General features: G+C 43.5%; 1 protein-coding gene across 1 annotated transcript in view; it reads right to left on the bottom strand.

The window, feature by feature from the left end:
• The window catches only part of SNX29 (sorting nexin 29), a 477,394-nt gene that overhangs the window by 438,314 nt on the left and 16,791 nt on the right, over positions 1-22,289 (bottom strand). The window contains 2 exon segments of the mRNA XM_043494140.1: positions 4,740-4,920; positions 18,708-18,832. Coding sequence (XP_043350075.1) covers positions 4,740-4,920; positions 18,708-18,832 — 306 coding nt within the window.

Genomic DNA, 22,289 nt, shown 5'->3' with positions numbered 1-22,289 from the left:
TCAGAAAACTATCCACAATGACTGCAAGATCTCTTTTTTGAATAGTAACAATTAATTTAGACCCCATCATTTTATATGTATAGTTGGGATTATGTTTTCCATTGTGCATTATTTCCTATGCTCAGCATAGCCACTGAAATTTTTAGAACGCTTTGGATCACAGACTATAAAATAAATTGTATAGTATAGAGCTGGCTACAAAAAATTTAAAACAGCAGTTAGAAGTGTGATGCTAAGGCCTGCACTATGAGTTTATGTTGGATTTAGCAGCATTAAATCCGAATTAACCCCGCACCCGTCCACACAGAGGCATTTTTTTGACATAAAGGGCTATTAAAACCAATTTCTGTATTCCTCCCCAACAAAGGAGGGGATTAGCACTGAAATCGACATTCGATTTAGGGTTAGTGTGGACGCAATTCGAAGGTATTGGCCTCCGGAAGCTATCCCACAGTGCAGGATTTTGTGGATGGGGAAGATGAGGAGGAGGATGACGAGCTTGTGGAGAGAACACAGCACACCGTTCTCTCCGACAGCCAGGATCTTTTTATCACCCTGACTGAAATACCCTCCCAACTCAACAAAGCCAGAGAAGGGACCTCTGGTGAGTGTACATTTTTAAATATAATACATGTTATAAAAGCAAGCATTTTTTAATGATTAAGTAGCCCTGAGGACTTGGGATGCATTCGTGGCCAGTACTGCTACTGGAAAAGTCTGTTAACATATCTGGGGATGGAGTGGAAATCTTCCAGGGACATCTCCGTGAAGCTCTCCTGGAGGTACTCGAAAAGCCTTTGCAGAAGGTTCCTGCGGAGAGCAGTCTTATTCTGTCCTCCATGGTAGGACACTTTACCATGCCATGCTAGTAGCAAATAATCTGGTATCATTGCATGACAAAGCCTGGCAGCATATGGTCCCGGTGTTTGCTGGCATTCAAGCAACATCCGTTCTTTATCTCTCTGTTATCCTCTGGAGAGTGATATCATTCATGGTAACCTGGTTAAAATAGGGGAATTTGATTAAGGGGACATTCAGAGGTGCCCGTTCCTACTGGGCTGTTTGCCTGTGGCTGAAAAGAAATCCTCCCCGCAGTCAGCCACGCGGTGGGAGGAGGGACCATTGGCACTGAGCTGTTCGTGTTTGGCTAGCAGGGATCTTCCCTGCTACCAGCCAGGCGGTGGGGGAAGGGAAAAGCGAGCATCCCAGAGAATTGGATGGGGGAAAGGGTTAGTTTGGATTCTGCTGTTGCACATAAACAGAAAAACTGCAGCAGTAAATGGCCAACTCAACGGGCTTTGCTTGGTATGGGAAAGGAGGGGGCTGCTGTTATGAAGGTGGCAGAAGCCAAAAGACTATGGCTTACCATGGCCGCCTGCAAGGCGAATTCTGTTGCCCTGCCCTGCGTGTGTGATCTCTAATACCAAAACCGCAGGCACTCAATATAAGATGCAAAATGCGACCTTATACCAAAATCTCACGTGCTATGTAATGTGAATAGTGTTGTTCACCGTGAAAGAGTATAGCCATTGTTCTGTAAAATGTATCTTTTTAAATACTTCATTCCCTTTTTCTCCTCCAGCAGCTGCAAATGTTTCAAGCCTCCCTCCTCTGTCCCAAAGGCTATCTCAGATAAGGCGGCGAAAAAAACCACAAGCACAATGACATGTTCTCTGAGCTCATGCAGTCGTCCAGCACTGACAGAGCTGTGTGGAGGGACACAATAGCAGAGTACAGGACAGTGGCCGATGAACATCAGGAGAGGTGGCGGCAGGAAGATCAGAGAAGGCATGAGGAAACGCTGGGGATACTGCGGGATCAAACAGACATGCTCCGGCATCTGGTGGAGGTTCATGAACGGCAGCAGGATCACAGACTTAACCGCCCTCCCTCCTCCCCAAGTTCCATAGCCTCCTCACCCAGACGACCAAGAATTAGGGGTGGGAGGCTCCGGGCACTCAACCACTCCACCCCAGTAGACAGCCCAAGCAACAGAAGGCTGGCATTCAACAAGTTTTAAAGTGGCCTTTTCCTTCCCTCCTCACACACCCCAGGCGGGTTACCTTGTGAATTATCTCCCTATTTTCATAATTAATAAAGAATACATGTTTTTTAAATGATAGTGGCTTTATTTCCTTTGCAAGCAAGCTGTGACCAAAGGGAAGAGGGCGGGTGGCTTACAGGGAATTAGAGGCAACCAAGGGGGCGGGTTTTCATCAAGGAGACACAAACAGAAGTGTCACACAGTACCCTGGCCAGTCATGAAACTGGTTTTCAAAGCTTCTCTGATGCGCAGCGCTTCCTGCTGTGCTCTTCTAACCGCCCTGGTGTCTGACTGCACGTATTCAGCCGCCATGCGATTTGCATCAACCTCCCACCCTGCCATAAACGTCTCCCCCTTACTCTCACAGAGATTGTGGAGCACACAGCAAGCAGCAATAACAATGGGAATATTGGTTTTGCTGAGGTCTAACCGAGTCAGTAAACTGCACCAGCGCACTTTTAAACTCCAAATACACATTCTACCACCATTCTGCACTTGCTCAGCCTATAGTTGAACAGCTCCTTACTACTGTCCAGGGTGCCTGTGTACGGCTTCATGAGCCAGGGCATTAAGGGGTAGGCCAAGTCTCCAAGGATAACTATAGGCATTTCCAACATCCCCAATGGTTATTTTCTGGTCTAGTAAGTAAATCCCCTCCTGCAGCCATTTAAACAGAACAGAGTTCCTGAAGACGCAAGTGTCATGAACCTTTCCTGGCCATCCCACATTGATGTTGGTGAAACATCCCTTGTGATCCACCAGTGCTTGCAGCACCATTGAAAAGTGCTCCTTGTGGTTTATGTACTGGCTGCTCTGGTGGTCCGGTCCCAAGATAGGGATATGCGTTCTGTCTATAGCCCCACCACAGTAGGGAATCCCATTGCAGCAAAGCCATCTAGTATGACCTGCACATTTCCCAGAGTCACTACCTTTGATAGCAGCAGCTCAGTGATTGCGTTGGCTACTTGCATCACAGCAACCTCCACAGTAGATTTGCCCACTCCAAATTGATTACCGACTGACCTGTAGCTGTCTGGCGTTGCAAGCTTCCACAGGGCTATTGCCACTCGCTTGTGAACTATGAGGGCTCCTCTCATCTTGGTATTCTTGTGCTTCAGGGCAGGGGAAAGCAAGTCACAAAGTTCCGTGAAAGTGCCCTTATGCATGCAAAAGTTTCGGGGCTACTGGGAATCATCCCAGACCTGCAACACTATGCGGTCCCACCACTCTGTGCTTGTTTCCCGGGCCCAGAATCGGCGTTCCACTGTATGAGCCTGCCCCATTAACACCATGATCTCCAAATTGCAGGGGAACGCAGTTTTAGAGAAAAAAGTGTGTTCATGTCCTCATCATTATGCTTCCGTCGCCTCCTCGCCTGGTTTTTCACATGCTGGTTCTGCATACAATGCATGATAATGCGCGAAGTGTTTACAATGGTCATAACTGCTGGGGTGAGCTGAATGGGCTCCATGCTTGCTGTGCTATGGCGTCTGCTCCTGCTCGGGCAATCCAGGGAAAAGGGCATGAAACGATTGTTTGCTGTTGCTCTGGCGGAGGGACGGGCGACCAACAACATGGCTTACAGGGTTGGATTACAGGGACTTAAAATCAACAAAGGGGGTGGCTTTGCAAGAAACAGAATGGCTCCCTCAAAGTTAGAACTCAAAAGCTCAAGGATAGAACTCAAAACTGGGTTTAGCACGCCGTTGATTTTACAGAGGGAGAGGGAAGAAAATGAATACAAAACAAATCTGGTCTATTTCTTGTTCTGAGCCACTTCATCTACCTTTATACATCTTGCTGGCAGCAGACTGTGCAGTACAACCAATAGCCATTGTCATCATCTGGGTGCTCGGCAGAAGATGGTGCAGCATGACTGCTGGCCATCGTCTTCTCCTGGCTGCTGATTAAAAGACAGTGCACTGCCGGTAGGACTCAATCGCCATGAGACGAAACTTAAAAGGGAAATGACCTGGCTGAGTCACTCCCATGTTTGCCCAGGCGCCCCGACCTCATCGAGGTCGGTTAAAAGAGAACCCTGGACTACGTTGACGACGGCTACCAGTCACACTGCACTGTCTGCTGCCAAAAGGCAACAAACTGTTGCTGTGTAGCAATGCAGTACCGCGTCTGCCAGCACCCAAGAGACATACGGTGACAGTGAGCTGAGTGGGCTCCATGCTTGCCGTAGTATGGCATCTGCACAGGTAACTCAAGAAAAAAGGCGCAAAACGATTGTCTGCCCTTGCTTTCACGGAGGGAGGGAGGGAAGGCAGGCCTGACGATATGTACCCAGATATGTATCATCCGCGACAATGTTTTAGCCCCATCAGGCATTTGGATTTCTACCCAGAATTCAAATGGGCGGCCGAGACTGCGGGAACTGTGGGATAGCTACCCACAGTCAACACTCCGGAAGTCGACGGTTGCCTCGGTGTGTGGACACACTCCGCCGACTACGTGCACTTAGAGCATTTGTGTGGGGACACACACAATCGACTGTATAAAAACGCTTTCTACAAAACCGACTTCTATAAATTCAACCTAATTTCTTAGTGTACACAAGGCCTAAGTAGTTTAACTAAAATAAAATGGACTACTTCATCTACTACTAGTTTCAGACATTTTTAAATGTCAGTGCTTAGTCTGCAATTGCATGCATTCTTTCCATTATTAAGTCATTAAATACAGTTACCTAAGTCGATTTTTATCTGCAAGCAGCATATGGACATATCTTTCCAGAGAATGTTCATTTAATGCACAGCGTAGCCAGGCACGGCCTCTGCCAATATCTGTAGTAATAGTCCTCAGAGAGTAGAATCGTTGTAGTTCATGTTTATTCAGAACTTCTCTTACGTAGTACCAAAACACTGGCTCTGCAAGATATATTAAGATACAAAAACACACTTAACTCATATATCTGGTCTATTTTTCTCTCTCCCTATCACAAAGTCATTAAAGAGAACACCATGTATATCATGTCTATTCTTATCTACACATTTTTATGCCAGCTTTTTCAAATATCATTCTAAAGCCAATATAATTACTATTTCATACTTAAGCACACACAATAAACTGTTTCCTATCTATAGGACATGCTATTTTACTAAAATAATACAATTACCTGCTTATGATCTTGAACATAGATGAATCATTTCCCAGCTTGTTGTAACCCTTCTGTTTAGTAGCTTGCTTACTTCTACAGAATTTCTCTGAAGCTATTCACTGTAGATATTTGTGATAAGAATTATCCTTGCAGGATTCCACCTTCACTACTAAATCTAACACACACACACAGGTCATTCAATTTACCATTTCATTTATAACAGCAGGGTCAAAATTTCATTTGGGGATGCATACTGCTATCATTTTTAAAAACACACCTATGCTCTAAGATTGATAAATTTGTAACTGATGTAAGATAACTTAAGTTTGCTGGCAACGAATTCTACTTACGATTAAAAACCTCCCATCAAATTACTGTATTGCAGTTAACTACCATTCTACTCTATTTAGGTTCTTATACAATGCTCAACACTCTGACATCTGACCATTTTCCAGCAGCGCATTAAGCAATATGATTAACACTTGTCCTGCGTTTGTTCTCTCATCCTTTCCCTAGGGGAGAAGTGTAGTGGGGGGTGAGGGGGTTGTTTTTGTAGAATGGGGGACCAACGGGGGGAGAATTTGGTTTGTTTTTTTAAATATGTATGTTATGTGTTTATGCTAGAGAAGGCAAGGTCAAGTAAACGTGCCTTGTACTTGATGTGGAAGGTGGTGCAGATTGTGATGGTCATTATTTCTTGGAGGAGTTAATCCCACAGTCTTGAACTGGCCCCCAAGAAAGTTCTGAATTAGAGGTAATGACAATACACCTCAATAACAGCATACATGCGTACAATAAAACACTTCTATCTCACCACATTTTTCAATTAAACTCAAGATGTTCTCAGGATATTTTATGCCAGGTCACATTCCCCAATTTCACTGGGAAGAAAGGATCAGCCATCTATTAGCTAATTCCTTGCCATTAGAACAATATTTTTAACAAGTTACATGCAGTTTGACAATTACTATTGACCATCAATATTGCATGAAATATATATATTGCTCAAAAACAAACTATACAGCAATATTAGCATTAGAGTTTTGTGAGGACACCAAATGGTCACAATTAGAGAAGACCGAGAAACTTCTAAAGGAACTAATAAAGCTAGATAATTGGCAACATGAAAAGATTAAATTCAAGGCAGGTCAGTGCAAAGAAATGCATATGGGAGAGAACAATTTGAACTACTCCTACACTTTGCTGTTATTTTAGAAGCCATCAACCACTCAGGAGAGAGACATAGGCACCCTTGTTGACACCTCAATGAAAACCTCTGCTCAATGTAAAATGGTAGTCAAAAACTGAATAAGATATAGGTTTTTATTAAGAAAAGGATAGTGAAACCTCATACTGCCATTATATAAATTGACAGTAAACCCTCACCTTGAACACTGTGCTCAGTTCTGACCATCCCATCTCTCAAAGGATATGACAGAAATATAGAAGGTTCAAAGAAAGGCAATAATAAAAAAAAAAAAAAAAAACCACACACCAGAGAAGGCATACAATCTTTTCTCATGTTGGAATTTTTTGAACACCTGAATGCTATCACATCTTATTTGTCTTCTCTAAATTAAATAAGGTTGGTTGTTTAATATAATTAATATTATAGGAAAGGTCAGGCAGGCAGTCCTAGTTTTTCTCTGCTAATATAAAAATTTTGCAGATGTTCACACTTTTGATAGAGGTTGCATGCTCAGAGGTACAGTTATTGTTGGAGCTGTAGGTGGGATCAACTGCTTTTCTAAGTTTATTTCCCTCTAATCCGTTGAAAGGAACCTAAAGTATTAAATTGGCACCTTTTTAATACATTTTTAGAAACCTCAATACAAGGATGAATTAAAATAGAACCATATAACCTTGTGCAACTCAGTACCACAAGATATTATTGAAAAAAATTAGGGGAAAAATATTTAAGTGTGAACAAGGAAATCGGCAGTTCCACTAAATGAGATGAAAACTTGTAAGAGATAGGAAACCTCACGCTTCAAAGACCTATCAACCACATATCCCTGGGGTTATAAAAGAAACTTCCCCCATGGGCATGTTTATCACAGACATTACTATTTGGGGGGTTTATACATTTCTGTGAAACACAGAATACTGGTCAAGATGGAACACTGGTTTGATGTTCGAGCGGCAGCGAACCAGCGGAGCAGCGGGGACAGCAGAGCAGCTCACAGCAGGAGTTTGCCTGGGACTGGTAAGTATCCGAGTGTGTGTGTTTGCTTGCTGAGGAAGTATCCGAGCGTGTGTTTGCTGGGAGGGCAGGGAGAGAGCCTGAGTGAGTGTCTGATTGGCTGCTAGCCTGCAGGGGGCGGGCATTAGGGTGTCTGTGTGTTTGCGTCAGGGAAGCCTGGCTGTTTAAAAATAGCCAGAGCCTCGCGAACCAGCTGAGCAGCGGGGACAGCAGAGCAGCTCACAGCAGGAGTTTGCCTGGGAGTTCGCCTGGAGTGAGCCCAGTGAGGCTTACATCTTGCCAACGTCTCTGAGGAAGCTCATAGTAGGTAGGTGATATGGAAGGGGGGGGTTCAGCTGTTGTGACCTGCACTGGATGTGCCATGTTTGTCTTTCTTCCACAGGACAGAAGCGACTTTGTCTGTACAAAGTGCAAGCTGGTCTCCATATTGGAAGAGAAGATTGAAGGTCTGGAGCAACAGGTAACGACCCTGCGTTGTATACGAGAGACTGAGGATTTTCTGGACCAAACTCAGGATAGCCTTCTAGGGGCACAAAGCTCTAAAGATATAGAGCAGGTTGCACAGAGGAGCCAAGAGGCCAGTGAAGAAGCTTGGCAACATGTGTCCTCCAGAAGAGGTAAGCGGAATGTCCGGGTTCCAGTAACACAGACACAGGTAACTAACCGCTTTCATGTTCTCTCCACAGGTACCAATGCGGAGAGTGGACCAGATGATATGTCTGGGGGGGAGAAAGCAGAAGGAGACTCCGCTGGTTAGGAGGCATGAGATGCGATGTCCTGAGGTTGGGGGTTCCACGACCACCACTCCCAAGAGGAGAAGGCGGGTGGTGGTGGTCAGGGACTCTCTCCTCCGGGGGACTGAGTCATCTATCTGCCGCCCTGACCGGGAAAACCGAGAAGTCTGCTGCTTGCCAGGGGCTAAGATTCGTGATGTGACGGAGAGACTGCCGAGACTCATCAAGCCCTCGGATCGCTACCCCTTCCTGCTTCTCCACGTGGGCACCAATGATACTGCCAAGAATGACCTTGAGCGGATCACTGCGGACTACGTGGCTCTGGGAAGAAGGATAAAGGAGTTGGAGGCGCAAGTGGTGTTCTCGTCCATCCTCCCCGTGGAAGGAAAAGGCCTGGGTAGGGACCGTCGAATCGTGGAGGTCAACGAATGGCTACGCAGGTGGTGTCGGAGAGAAGGCTTTGGATTCTTTGACCATGGGATGGTGTTCCATGAAGGAGGAGTGCTGGGCAGAGACGGGCTCCATCTTACGAAGAGAGGGAAGAACATCTTTGCCAGCAGGCTGGCTAACCTAGTGAGGAGGGCTTTAAACTAGGTTCACCGGGGGAAGGAGACCAAAGCCCTGAGGTAAGTGGGAAAGCGGGATACCGGGAGGAAGCACAGGCAGGAATGTCTGTGAGGGGAGGGCTCCTGCCTCATACTGGGAATGAGGGGCGATCAACAGGTTATCTCAAGTGCTTATATACAAATGCACAAAGCCTTGGAAACAAGCAGGGAGAACTGGAGGTCCTGGTGATGTCAAGGAATTATGACGTGATTGGAATAACAGAGACTTGGTGGGATAACTCACATGACTGGAGTACAGTCATGGATGGTTATAAACTGTTCAGGAAGGACAGGCAGGGCAGAAAAGGTGGGGGAGTAGCACTGTATGTAAGGGAGCAGTATGACTGCTCAGAGCTCCGGTACGAAACTGTGGAAAAACCTGAGTGTCTCTGGATTAAGTTTAGAAGTGTGTGCAACAAGAGTGATGTCATGGTGGGAGTCTGCTATAGACCACCGGACCAGGGGGATGAGGTGGATGAGGCTTTCTTCCGGCAACTCACGGAAGCTACTAGATCGCATGCCCTGATTCTCATGGGTGACTTTAATTTTCCTGATATCTGCTGGGAGAGCAATACAGCGGTGCATAGACAATCCAGGAAGTTTTTGGAAAGCGTAGGGGACAATTTCCTGGTGCAAGTGCTAGGGGAGCCAACTAGGGGGAGCGCTTTTCTTGACCTGCTGCTCACAAACCGGGTAGAATTAGTGGGGGACGCAAAAGTGGATGGGAATCTGGGAGGCAGTGACCATGAGTTGGTTGAGTTCAGGATCCTGACGCAGGGAAGAAAGGTAAGCAGCAGGATACGGACCCTGGACTTCAGGAAAGCAGACTTTGACTCCCTCAGGGAACAGATGGCCAGGATCCCCTGGGGGACTAACATGAAAGGGAAGGGAGTCCAGGAGAGCTGGCTGTATTTCAAGGAATCCCTGTTGAGGTTACAGGGACAAACCATCCCGATGAGTCGAAAGAATAGTAAATATGGCAGGCGACCAGCTTGGCTTAATGGTGAAATCCTAGCGGATCTTAAACATAAAAAAGAAGCTTACAAGAAGTGGAAGCTTGGACATATGACCAGGGAAGAGTATAAAAATATTGCTCGGGCATGTAGGAAAGATATCAGGAGGGCCAAATCGCACCTGGAGCTGCAGCTAGCAAGAGATGTCAAGAGTAACAAGAAGGGTTTCTTCAGGTATGTTGGCAACAAGAAGAAAGCCAAGGAAAGTGTGGGCCCCTTACTGAATGAGGGAGGCAAGCTAGTGACAGAGGATGTGGAAAAAGCTAATGTACTCAATGCTTTTTTTGCCTCTGTTTTCACTAACAAGGTCAGCTCCCAGACTGCTGTGCTGGGCAACACAAAATGGGGAAGAGATGGCCAGCCCTCTGTAGAGATAGAGGTGGTTAGGGACTATTTAGAAAAGCTGGACGTGCACAAGTCCATGGGGCCGGACGAATTGCATCCGAGAGTGCTGAAGGAATTGGCGGCTGTGATTGCAGAGCCCTTGGCCATTATCTTTGAAAACTCGTGGCGAACGGGGGAAGTCCCGGATGACTGGAAAAAGGCTAATGTAGTGCCCATCTTTAAAAAAGGGAAGAAGGAGGATCCTGGGAACTACAGGCCGGTCAGCCTCACCTCAGTCCCTGGAAAAATCATGGAGCAGGTCCTCAAAGAATCAATCCTGAAGCACTTAGAGGAGAGGAAAGTGATCAGGAACAGTCAGCATGGATTCACCAAGGGAAGGTCATGCCTGACTAATCTAATCGCCTTTTATGATGAGATTACTGGTTCTGTGGATGAAGGGAAAGCAGTGGATGTATTGTTTCTTGACTTTAGCAAAGCTTTTGACACGGTCTCCCACAGCATTCTTGTCAGCAAGTTAAGGAAGTATGGGCTGGATGAATGCACTATAAGGTGGGTAGAAAGCTGGCTAGATTGTCGGGCTCAACGGGTAGTGATCAATGGCTCCATGTCTAGTTGGCAGCCGGTGTCAAGTGGAGTGCCCCAGGGGTCGGTCCTGGGGCCCGTTTTGTTCAATATCTTCATAAATGATCTGGAGGATGGTGTGGATTGCACTCTCAGCAAATTTGCGGATGATACTAAACTGGGAGGAGTGGTAGATACGCTGGAGGTGAGGGATAGGATACAGAAGGACCTAGACAAATTGGAAGATTGGGCCAAAAGAAATCTAATGAGGTTCAATAAGGCTAAGTGCAGGACCCTGCACTTAGGATGGAAGAATCCAATGCACCGCTACAGACTAGGGACCGAATGGCTCGGCAGCAGTTCTGCGGAAAAGGACCTAGGGGTGACAGTGGACGAGAAGCTGGATATGAGTCAGCAGTGTGCCCTTGTTGCCAAGAAGGCCAATGGCATTTTGGGATGTATAAGTAGGGGCATAGCGAGCAGATCGAGGGACGTGATCGTTCCCCTCTATTCGACACTGGTGAGGCCTCATCTGGAGTACTGTGTCCAGTTTTGGGCCCCACACTACAAGAAGGATGTGGATAAATTGGAAAGAGTACAGCGAAGGGCAACAAAAATGATTAGGGGTCTAGAGCACATGACTTACGAGGAGAGGCTGAGGGAGCTGGGATTGTTTAGTCTGCAGAAGAGAAGAATGAGGGGGGATTTGATAGCTGCTTTCAACTACCTGAAAGGGGGTTTCAAAGAGGATGGCTCTAGACTGTTCTCAATGGTAGCAGATGACAGAACGAGGAGTAATGGTCTCAAGTTGCAATGGGGGAGGTTTAGATTGGATATTAGGAAAAACTTTTTCACTAAGAGGGTGGTGAAACACTGGAATGCGTTACCTAGGGAGGTGGTAGAATCTCCTTCCTTAGAGGTTTTTAAGGTCAGGCTTGACAAAGCCCTGGCTAGGATGATTTAACTGGGACTTGGTCCTGCTTTGAGCAGGGGGTTGGACTAGATGACCTTCTGGGGTCCCTTCCAACCCTGATATTCTATGATTCTATGATCCAGTATGATAATTCCCATTGTCCCATGTTCCTTTACACACGGATCCTACACATGGATTAAATTTAACAATTAAAATGGAACTACTCACATGTGCAAAATTAAACATGTGCTTACCATGGATTAGGATCTCATACAATAAACTAACATGGAAAAGATAAAGAGATCCACACTATATGTGTCCAAGCTTTATTACTATTTCTGTAGCTCTGGTCTGGCTTGCATTTATTTGGATCTCTCCATTTCAAACAGTTTAACTGGCATATCTAAGAAAAGAAAAGATTCCTTAAAATAAAATACATCAGTAGCAAAACTACCACAATTTATTTCTTTTAGGAAGAGAGCCTCTTATGATTGTTTTCATAAACTGAAGGAGGAAGTGAAAATGTTACTGGAATAGAAAAACTAGTGCTTCCCCTTCTGCTCAAAACTAATACTCAAAACTAATACTCCCACTATTTCCTGGCACTCTGCTTACTGACAGCAATCAAGGCTTTCTGAAAAGGATGGAATTTGGGGCAACAGTTAATATTCAAAATTTATTTAATATAAATTAAATACTAGCACTACATACTGCTGTCTGGTATGAACTTAATGATATAAGGTGGAATTTTCAAAAGCACTAAGTCACTGATTAATTGGGAGCAGACACGGAGAACTTTTGAAAAATCCCACCTCTCAAGTTTACAATACAGTACTATTTCCCAGTCTGAATCGCATACAAAAATAATAATCGGGAACATGATCTACTCTGCATTCAATGTATCCTACATAATATAAGGCAAAATACTGATATTATTCAAGTTACTCAAATATTCACCCAATTTACACAAAATAAAGTTTACATAAATTATACATTCAGTTTTGCTCTATTTGTTTATAGGTTCAATAAAGCTCCCATATATTATAACTCAACTGTGTATTACAAGGTTATAATGCCATCCTGAAGTGCTTTATTGGGCAAAACTAATTTTGAAGTCTGGTTTCAGAAAGTAGAAATCAATGGCTTTTTCACTGGGACAAGGGGAAAAGGCCAAAGTTCACAACTTAGGTATTCGCAAAAAGAAAAGGAGTACTTGTGGCACCTTAGAGACTAAAATTTGTTAGTCTCTAAGGTGCCACAAGTACTCCTTTTCTTTTTGCGAATACAGACTAACACGGCTGCTACTCTGAAACTTAGGTATTGTAACTATCTTGTACGTCAATGTTTGCCTTGTAATTAGTTGAAAAATGTTTGTAAAAAATGTATAGCATTTTTTACATTAAGTGGCATTGTACAATATTTTGACATTGCCTTTTCTGTGCTATCTGAATAGATTTTTTTTAATTTTTTATTTATTCACAACCAAGCAGGTGCAAAATTTTGTTGTTTTTAATTGGTCGTTTGATTAGATACCAATATTTGAATTCCTCTCCCCCTCATTGATATAAATTAGTCATTCTTCTTTATAAACATATACAGAAAATGATGGTGGTTATCACAGAAATTTTCTGCATTATGAATCATAAGACACAGTAGGGAGGGTAATCACTGCCTATAATAAAATAAGATGGCATGCTGTAAAGAAGAAAAAAATGCTTAAGATAAGAATGGCACTATTGAGGGAATCCTGCAATGAAAAATTAAAAATTCTGCACACAATATTTTAAAATTCTGCAAAAAAATACATATTTTATTTGTCAAAACAACACTATATAATTGCACCAGTTTCATTTATTTTGGTAATTGATTTCAAAATACCTGTCAGCAATTGTGTCTGTAACAATAAAGATAACAAAAATTCCCCCAGGAGTAGAGAGTTAAAGAAACCCCTATGACAACAGTTCCTGTTTCTCTGCCCCCTCCCACCCAGAGCCAAGCCATGGGGGCCAGACACCCATACCTTCTCCCCACAGAGCTCAGCCGTGGACACCCCTCAGCCCAGACATCCACAACCCCTCGCCCCCAGAGCCCAACTGCAGGCACCCACGCACCCAAAGACCCGCAACCCCTCCCTCCTCAGAGCCCAGTTGTAGGTCACCCCCACACCTCCTCCCCACAGTGCCCACAGATCCAGAGGGAGAAACTGCCTGATGCTGGGTCACAGGCTTGTATTGAGTTTCCTGAACACCACCTCCTTCCTTCAGAGTGTGCTGGGAACTGTAGCTGCTGGGAACCCTCCAGCTCCTCCTCCCTCTCCCCCTGGCATTGCCTTCCATTTGAAAGCTAGGAAGCTGGGCTCTGCTGGATCCAGCAGCCCCTAGTGGCAGCCAGCAGCTCTGCAGTGCCAATTCTGCAGGGAAAAAGAAATTCTGCACAGAACAGTAATTCTGTGCAAATTCTGCATTGCGCAGTGGCGCAGAATTCTCCTAGAAGTAGAATGGCCATACTGGGTCAGACCAATGGTCCATCTAGCCCAGTATCCTCTCTTCCGACAGTGGCCAATGCCAGGTGCTTCAGAGAGAATAAACAGAATAGGCAATCATTGAGTGATCCATCCCCCATGATCCACTCCCAGCCTCTGGCAATCAGAGGCTAGGAACATCCACAGCATGGGGTTGCATATCTGACCATCCTGGATAATAGTCATTGATGGACCTATCCTCCTTTAACTTATGAGGTTTTTTTTAAACCAAATTATAGTTTTGGCCTTCACAACATATCCTGGCAATGAGTTCCACAAGCTGTGTGAAGAAATACTTCCTTTAGTTTTCAACCTGCTGCCTACTTATTTCATTGGGTGACCCCTGGTTTTTGTGTTATGTGAAAGGATAAATAACACTTTGTTAGTCACTTTCTCCACATCATTCATGGTTTACAGGGATAAGTTGTTTGTATTGTTTATATTCCTTAGATCTGTCACTGGCTCTTCAAATGATTTTAAGAACGCCACTCAACTTCTGTGCCATGGTTTACCATCTATAAAATAGATTATGAAGCTTCCAAGAATGGGTCAATGGGTTATGATTTATTAGTATAATCCTGGGGCAGCCAAGATAATGGAACAATCTATACCAATATATTATACCTGAACTACATAGGGGGAAATGATGCAACAAAGAAAGATAAAATACACAGGCACAAGAGTACCACTGACAAGAGGCAAGAGTAGAAGAGTTCTAGTGAGCAGGGAGAAGAGAGAAAAAGGCACCTAACCTCTGCTTCTGTTAAGACCATTGTGTTAACAGAAGTGTAACTGGGGTACGGGAAAGAGGAGGAATTCTCTGCAAATATTTTGAATCTTCTCAAAATACTCTTCTACCCATTTTTCAAACAAACCCTGCAAGGAGTGCAGACCCTTTATGCTAAAGGACTCTAACAGATACCAAAACCTTGACGGAACATCAAAATGAAGTCCTGTATTGTTATTTCAATCCAAGAGAACACAAGAATAAAGGAACATCAAACTAGAGATAGAGTTGCGAAACTACTGAGGAAGAAGGGACCTGTAACAATTGCACATGCCTTTCAAGACTACATATTGCTACAGCCATGAAAACCACATTCACTCTCGAAGAGTAAAAATGATTTTTCAGAATCTTGCTTACAAAAAACAAAAATATAATATGTATTTTTAAGTACCACAGGATTTTTAAAGATCCCCTCAAAAAGACTGCTCTTTTTCAAAGCGTATCTTTGGTAATCTTTTGTATTTAATATGAATAAAAATAAAACAGAATATTAAAATATAAGCACTGATATAAAAAGCAGCATTGTAGATGATTTATAGCCATTCTGGATCATTTTTGTCATAAAATTTGCATCCATTAAGTTCAGTTGAGTTGTCTAACTTTTTTACTGCCAAAGATTGCTGCTATAGCCACATTTATGCAGCAGAAATGTAGCATTCAGACATGTTAATCACAGAGTTCATCTATTCCTTTGTGTTACTGCCACCCTGAATACAAACCAGGTCAGAATCATTTTCCTGGAATTAGTAACAGTATTAAATTACATTTGAACCTGTTTTGGAGATACACAATCATTCAGAAAAATAAGTTTACTTGCAAATAGTTATGGACATATTGATAATATGTTCTCTTCAGTCACTATTCGGTGTTGTTAAATTTGCCTGCTGCACCACATCCACATTCTCACTCTTGACTGAGCTTCCACATGTTACTCGTTATTATGGTTTTCTATGCAGCCAAAAAAAAGATAGATACTTTCCCTCCTCTCCTCTAAGTAGAAAAATCATCTCATATTACTGACAGGCAGCCAAGTAAAACGCCTTTTTTTTTTTTTTTTTAAACGGTTATATGAGCACACGGAAGCTTGGGAACAATTTAGCTGACCTAAGTAACGTGGATAGATATCTCAGAATTTTAAGATTAAGGAAGTTCAAAGACGGATCAAGGAACCTCACAAGCTTCTGATTTTACCACCAACCATGCAGTGAGCACTGGAACATAATAGTTAGGACCCTACTAAATTCATGGTCCATTTTGGTCAATGCCACAGTCATAGGATTTTAAACATCATAAATTTCATGATTTCAGCCATTTAAACCTGAAATTTCACAGTGCTGTAATTGTAGGGGTCCTGACCCAAAAAGGAGTTGTAAGGGGAGGAGGTATCACAAGGTTATTGTATCGGAGGTTGCAGTACCGCTATCCTTACTTCTGTGCTGCTGCTGGCGGCGGCGCTGCCTTCAGAGCTGAGCAGCTGGAGAGTGGAGGCTGCTGGTCGGGAGCCCAGCTCTTAAGTCAGTGCCGCTCCAGCAGCAGCACAGAAGTAAGGGTGGGCATTATACGGTATTCCCACCCTTATTTCTGTGCTGCTGCTGGTGGGGAGCTGCTTTCACAGCTGGATGCCCAGCCAACAGCCGTTGCTCTCCAGCTGCACAGTTCTGAAGTCAGCGCAGAAAGATGGCAATACTGTGTCCTTCCCCCCCCCGCATAACCTTGTGATCCCCCTGCACCTCCCTTTTGGATCAAGACCCTCAGTTTGAGAAACGTTGGTCTCCCCAGTGAAATTTATATAGTATAGGGTAAAAGCCCACAAAAGACCAGATTTCATGGTCTGTGATGTGTTTTTCATGGCCGTGAATTTGGTAGGGCCCCAATAATAGTGAGGAATATAGGAATGCATTTAAAATGTCCAAGTATTGAGATCACCAGGAGCAGTAATAGGTAACTGTAGAATACAAGATCTTGGATTAGGAGAGGGCAGAACAGCTGCTGAACAAACGGATGAGACTGTAAATTGGAGGCTGGGGAGGCTATCCACTGAAGAAACTATCAATGACCAACAAGAACAAAAACCGCATTAACTAAACGATGAGAAAAAAAAATAAGATTAAACTACAAGTTCTTATTGCGCTTAACTGTATTTATAATATGCCACATAACAGTATTATGGAAACTGTAGGTGGAGGTCACAGTAAGTATAATAAATTCCACCATATAGAAGGATTAAATGTCAAAGTATATTACTTTAACACTTGCTACAGTTGAGTGATTTTCAGAAGCCTGAAGATTATGGTCCCTTATAATTAAGGCTACGTTTTAATTACAGGTATTTTTAGTAAAAGTAACGGACAAGTCACAAGCAGTAAACAAAAATTCCCGCCCGTGACCTATCCATGACTTCTACTGAATACCCCTGACTAAAACTTGGGTATTCTGGGGCAGGGGGAGGCCCAGGGAAGCTACGCGGGTGTTCCGGGGAAGGGGTATGTGGCCCAGGACCCCCGCTGCTTCTGGGAGAGGCTGGCGGGCTCCCTACTGGGCTCTGCGCAGCTCCCAGAAGCGGCTGTCTCTGCAGCCCCTAGACAGAGGCCTGGACGGCGGGGCTCCACACACTGCCCCCGCCCTGATCACCCGCTCTGCAGCTCCCATTGGCTGGGAACTGCGGCAAACGGGAGCTGTGGGGACGGTGCCTGTAGGCAGAGGCAGTGCGCAGAGCCACCTGGTCATGCATCCACCTAGGAACACGTTGCAGCTTCCGGGGAGCCCCCCCAATGTAAGCACCAACCAGAGCCCTCACCCTGTCCCACACCGCAACTCCATGCTGGGGGGGTGCTGTGGCCCGAGATTGCCCCAGCAGCAGTCAGTGCAGCTGACCCAAGCGCTGCCCGAACTGCATGGTGGCCCCCAGGCTAGTCACACTGGCCCCTGCCAAAGTCACGGAGGTCCCGGAAAGTCACAGAATCTGTGGCTTCCGTGACAGACTCGCAGCCTTACTTATAATACCTTAAAACTGTTATCTCTTAGATGAGGAAGGGAAGACAAACAGATGACTGGGGGCCAAGCAAAGGAGACATCATGAAGCTGAACTGTTTAAACACAAAGTGTGGATAAATAAATATGGGGGAGTAAAGGGAAGAGAAGAGGAGCAGAAAGGAAACAGAGCCCAACACAAGAGCAAAGTGTTCACTAAAAAAAGAAAGTATTTTGACCACAAAAATAAGAAATAGTAAACAAAACTCTACCCAATACAAGCAGCATAAGTTTTGTTTTTAAAATTCCTATCAAGGCTTACTATCTCATGCCCACTGCCATAAATTTTGAAAATTAAAAGCAGAATAAAATAGGGTTAATAATGGAACAATACCATTACAAAAGCAACATTACAATTATATAATGTTTAGCAATATCAACTGTTACCAAATAAAAGTGCCTTGGAAAGTTCTTATCATAGAATTGTATGGACTGAGGACTCCTAAAAGTAGCGGAAGAGATTTTGGGCTAAAACTGCTGTGAAAATGAAAATAAACTATTTAAAAAAAAAAATTCAGAGAGTTTATACTGCTATTTACAATCACTTTAAGAAAATAAATTCCAGCATGTACTAAACTTGTATCAACAGCATCTTGGATTTTTAAACCCATTTTTAGATATTCAAATATTAAACACTCTTCAACATAAATATGTACAACATACTACATAAAAGAGAGTGAATTAACAAGCATTTTTATTTTGTAATGAGTTAAAGTACATTAAAAATAGCTCAGAGCCTGGTTTGTTTTCTTAAACCCAAAAATGAGAGGTTACATCAATTGCTTACACATAACAAGGATAGTATTTTGACTTTTTTCAATAGGTCAGTTGGAATAGTGCATTACCTGTTTCTGTTTTGCTGGAGAAACCTGCCGCCTGTTTGATTGCTGCTGCTGTTAATGCTAATCCTCGGCTCCTCTTCAAACCATGCTGTAGTACAGCTTCAAACTGAGCACACAGGCAAGTAACTCTGAAACACAATACATGATTAATTAATTAAAGACAATGTGAAAAGAATAAAAAACAACCAATTATGTTTAGATTCAGTGGATTTAGACATCTGGAATAAATGCAGAATGTGCAGGTACATGCAATTCCCTTATACGTCAGACGCCAGAGGGCTTCAGCAGGCTTCACCCTGTACAGCAGGGCTCAGGTTACAGGCCCCCTCACCCAGGGCAGTGGAGCTCGGGCTGGCTCAGGCTTGGGTCCCTCCTCTGGGGGTCATGCAGTGATTTTTGTTATCAGAGGGGGTCGCAATGCACTGAAGTTTGAGAATCGCTGATTTAGGATAATCTCTTTATTATGTGAAAGCTCTATAAACCTATTCGTATCCACTAGGTTACAGTAACTATACAGAGCCACAGGAAACTGCTTGTTACAAAAAGTTAACAGTCAATTTAGAAATTGATCTTTACATGTTGGAGTGTTTTTTAGATCCCATTCATTTCAGCTCCTCTGTACACAATTACATTTTAACCAGATAAAGTTCAAAATTTACAACTATTTGAGGATTTGCTGGAATATGCTGACAATGTACATATACAAGTTCTAGGCAATTTTATCTGTTTGTTAGTGATGCTTTTGCTGTTTTTCAGATGTATTGTAATATATTAAATGCAAAGCTTATTTCCATTTGTGCAACTGGAACAGCGTCAAACCCACGACACATGAAAAAGCTCAATTTTGATGACAAAAAGCAAGCTACACAAAACTTGTCAGAGTAACATGCATACACCTTCACTTATGTCTACATCTTGATAGTGGCTGAAATTTTAGATTTCAAGTTTTCTGTAATTATCTTAAAAACAAAATTATTTAACACAATCTGCACTGCAAACTTGACTAAGAAAATAACATAAAAATGTATATTGATGCTCCTCAACGATTTTAGGCATTGTAAAATGAAGCAAAACCTGCCTAGAAAGTAATTTAGACTTTTTTTAAAAATGTATGTCAACCTTACTACTTGATATTTTAGTAAATTTAACTTATTTTTTAAATTAAGCCTAAGTCCACTATACTCCATTTCTGAATATGTCATAACAAATACAGCAAAAGCTTTGTTATCTGGCATGTTGGGGGAATGGGAGGTGCCGGTAAGTCAAAAATTCTGGTTGACTAAAAGGGAGGGAGTTTGGGTGCATGAAGAAGCTTAAGGCTGGGGTGCAGGAGGGGCTGTGGGCTCTGGAAGGGAGTTTGGGTATGGGTGGGGACTCGGGGCAGGGCGGTGGAGTGCGTGAGGGGTTTTGGCGTGCCAGATCCGGGCAGCACTCACCTCGGGCAGCTCCCTGCAAGCAGCGACATGTCCAGAGAGGCGTGCTGCCTCCACCCGCAGGCACTGCCCTGCAGCTCCCATTGGCCAAGGTCAACTGCGAGCTGCCTCGACCCGCAGGCCACGGTCCCCAGCCAATGGGAGCTGCAGAGTCAGTGTTGGGGTGGGGTGGAGGCAGTGCATGGAGCCCCTGTGGCCGTTCCTCCACCTAGGAGCACTGACCATGGCCAATGGGAGCTGGGGTTTGGCGGCACCTACAGGTGGAGGAAGTGCCTCTCCGGACATGTCACCACTTGCCGAGAACCACCTGAAATGCCTGTTTATAGAGCTTTCCGGTTTGTTAAGTGCTGGATAATGCAACTTTTCCTGTATAGTGCTCTCACACCTAGTTTGGCAAAATAATGCATACTGAAGAATGCACTGCAGGCAGCCAGGCAAGGAAAAACAATGCTTACGCAAACATTTGAGAGTTGTTAAGGGACAATATCAGGACTATTAGCTTTGATGATTTTACTTCCTCTCCATCTAATCTATAAACTGGGTTGGACCAAGACAGAAAAGGGCCCACGAATACAGGAGATCAAAAGAACTCGGGCAAGTTTTAAAAGGACCACACTCTCAAAAAAGGGGGTGGAAATTATTTGTGGGAACTAGACAAACACAGGAGGCCGCAGCTAGGGATTTCCAAAGAAGTTAAACCTGCCTATTTATCATCAGGAGACAGTAAGTTTTTACATTAGATAGACATGCATGTAGATGGTGTTAAAATCTTTGTTTTCTTGTCAAGCTTTGTTCCTACTGTTACATAAATAATACTTTGGTTTTAAGGAGGCAGTCTGATCACCATATACAACACTGGTGACAGTAGGGTTAGTTTACCTCTGGGTTTTCCCAGACATTGCCTCTTTTTTGAGCCTCCATCCTCTGTCTGGGCAAGTCCTGTAACCATGACAGGTTTTTACATATAGAATAACTTTGATGAGAATTACTAAGAAAACTTCTTTTGCAATACTAAGAAAGTAACACATTATGGAAAAGATAGACAAGATGGAATTTTATGAACAAATGTAAATAATTCAGTGTTTTGTTAAAGATAACTGCTATTAATAGGAATTTCAAAGTTTGACCAAAAGAATTAATTCTTTTCACTTGATTCTTGCAGTTCTGAAAATAAATTCTAAGTAATAAATTCTATATAGTAATCTATAGAAAAAGTAAAATTATATGAAAAATAATAGCCACTGGAAACTAAAAGTGTTTCAGTCGTGTATTTTGTGTGTAGGTAACAGATACTATCACAATGATGCATGTGATACAAGAATCTATACAGAACAAACCAACAACAAAATGGCCCTTGTTTATTGGACACTGGAGAACTGTGAACAATTGAAAAATCCAGCTATAAAAAAAGCTGAAAGAACATCACTGAAGTTAGTAAATCTCGTAAAATTTGCAACCCACATAGGGCCTGGGCTACACTACAGACTTAGGGTGACATAAGGCAGCTTATGTTGATCTAACTCTGTCAGTGTCTACATTACAATGGTACTCCCGCTGATGTAAGTCACCCACTTCATCAAATTAATAACGCACCTCCGCGAAAGGTGTAGCACTTAGTTTGATGTAGTTAGACTGATGCAGCGTCCGTGTAGACCCTGCATTACTTACATTGTCTGTTGGATGTCAGACAGGCGCCAGGCTCACAATTGGAGCCCTCCCACCCTGCAACTCCAGGGCTGACAGCCAGAGCCAGAGACAAAATTTGAAATAAAAGCAACCAATAAACTGACCAGAATGTCTATTTTACTGCTGGTAGGCAGTCAGTCCTGTGGGCGTGGGGGCTCCAGCAGTGCAAGAGACAGCTGTGATCCCCACACTCTGACTGTCAATGCCCCACTTCAGCTGGTGCAAGCGCACCTGATGAGAACATGCACCATGGCAGAAGGAGGGCAGTTTGGATACCAACAGCAAAATGTAATTGCTGATGTGGCTGTAGGTCTACCTAATTTCAGTTGACCTAATTTTGTAGAGTAAACAAGCCCTAAGTGTGACATTCTCTCCTCCAAAAATATTCTCAACCATTGAGCATAGCTCCAAATCACACTGGAAAAATACATGATCAGAAATTTCTACATGTAAAATTTTCACTTCC

This window comes from Dermochelys coriacea, chromosome 10 (assembly GCF_009764565.3).
Source record: "Dermochelys coriacea isolate rDerCor1 chromosome 10, rDerCor1.pri.v4, whole genome shotgun sequence".
Lineage (NCBI taxonomy): Eukaryota > Metazoa > Chordata > Testudines > Dermochelyidae > Dermochelys > Dermochelys coriacea.
Note: the sequence above shows the minus strand (reverse complement) of the source record. Positions and strands in the feature narration are given on the sequence as shown.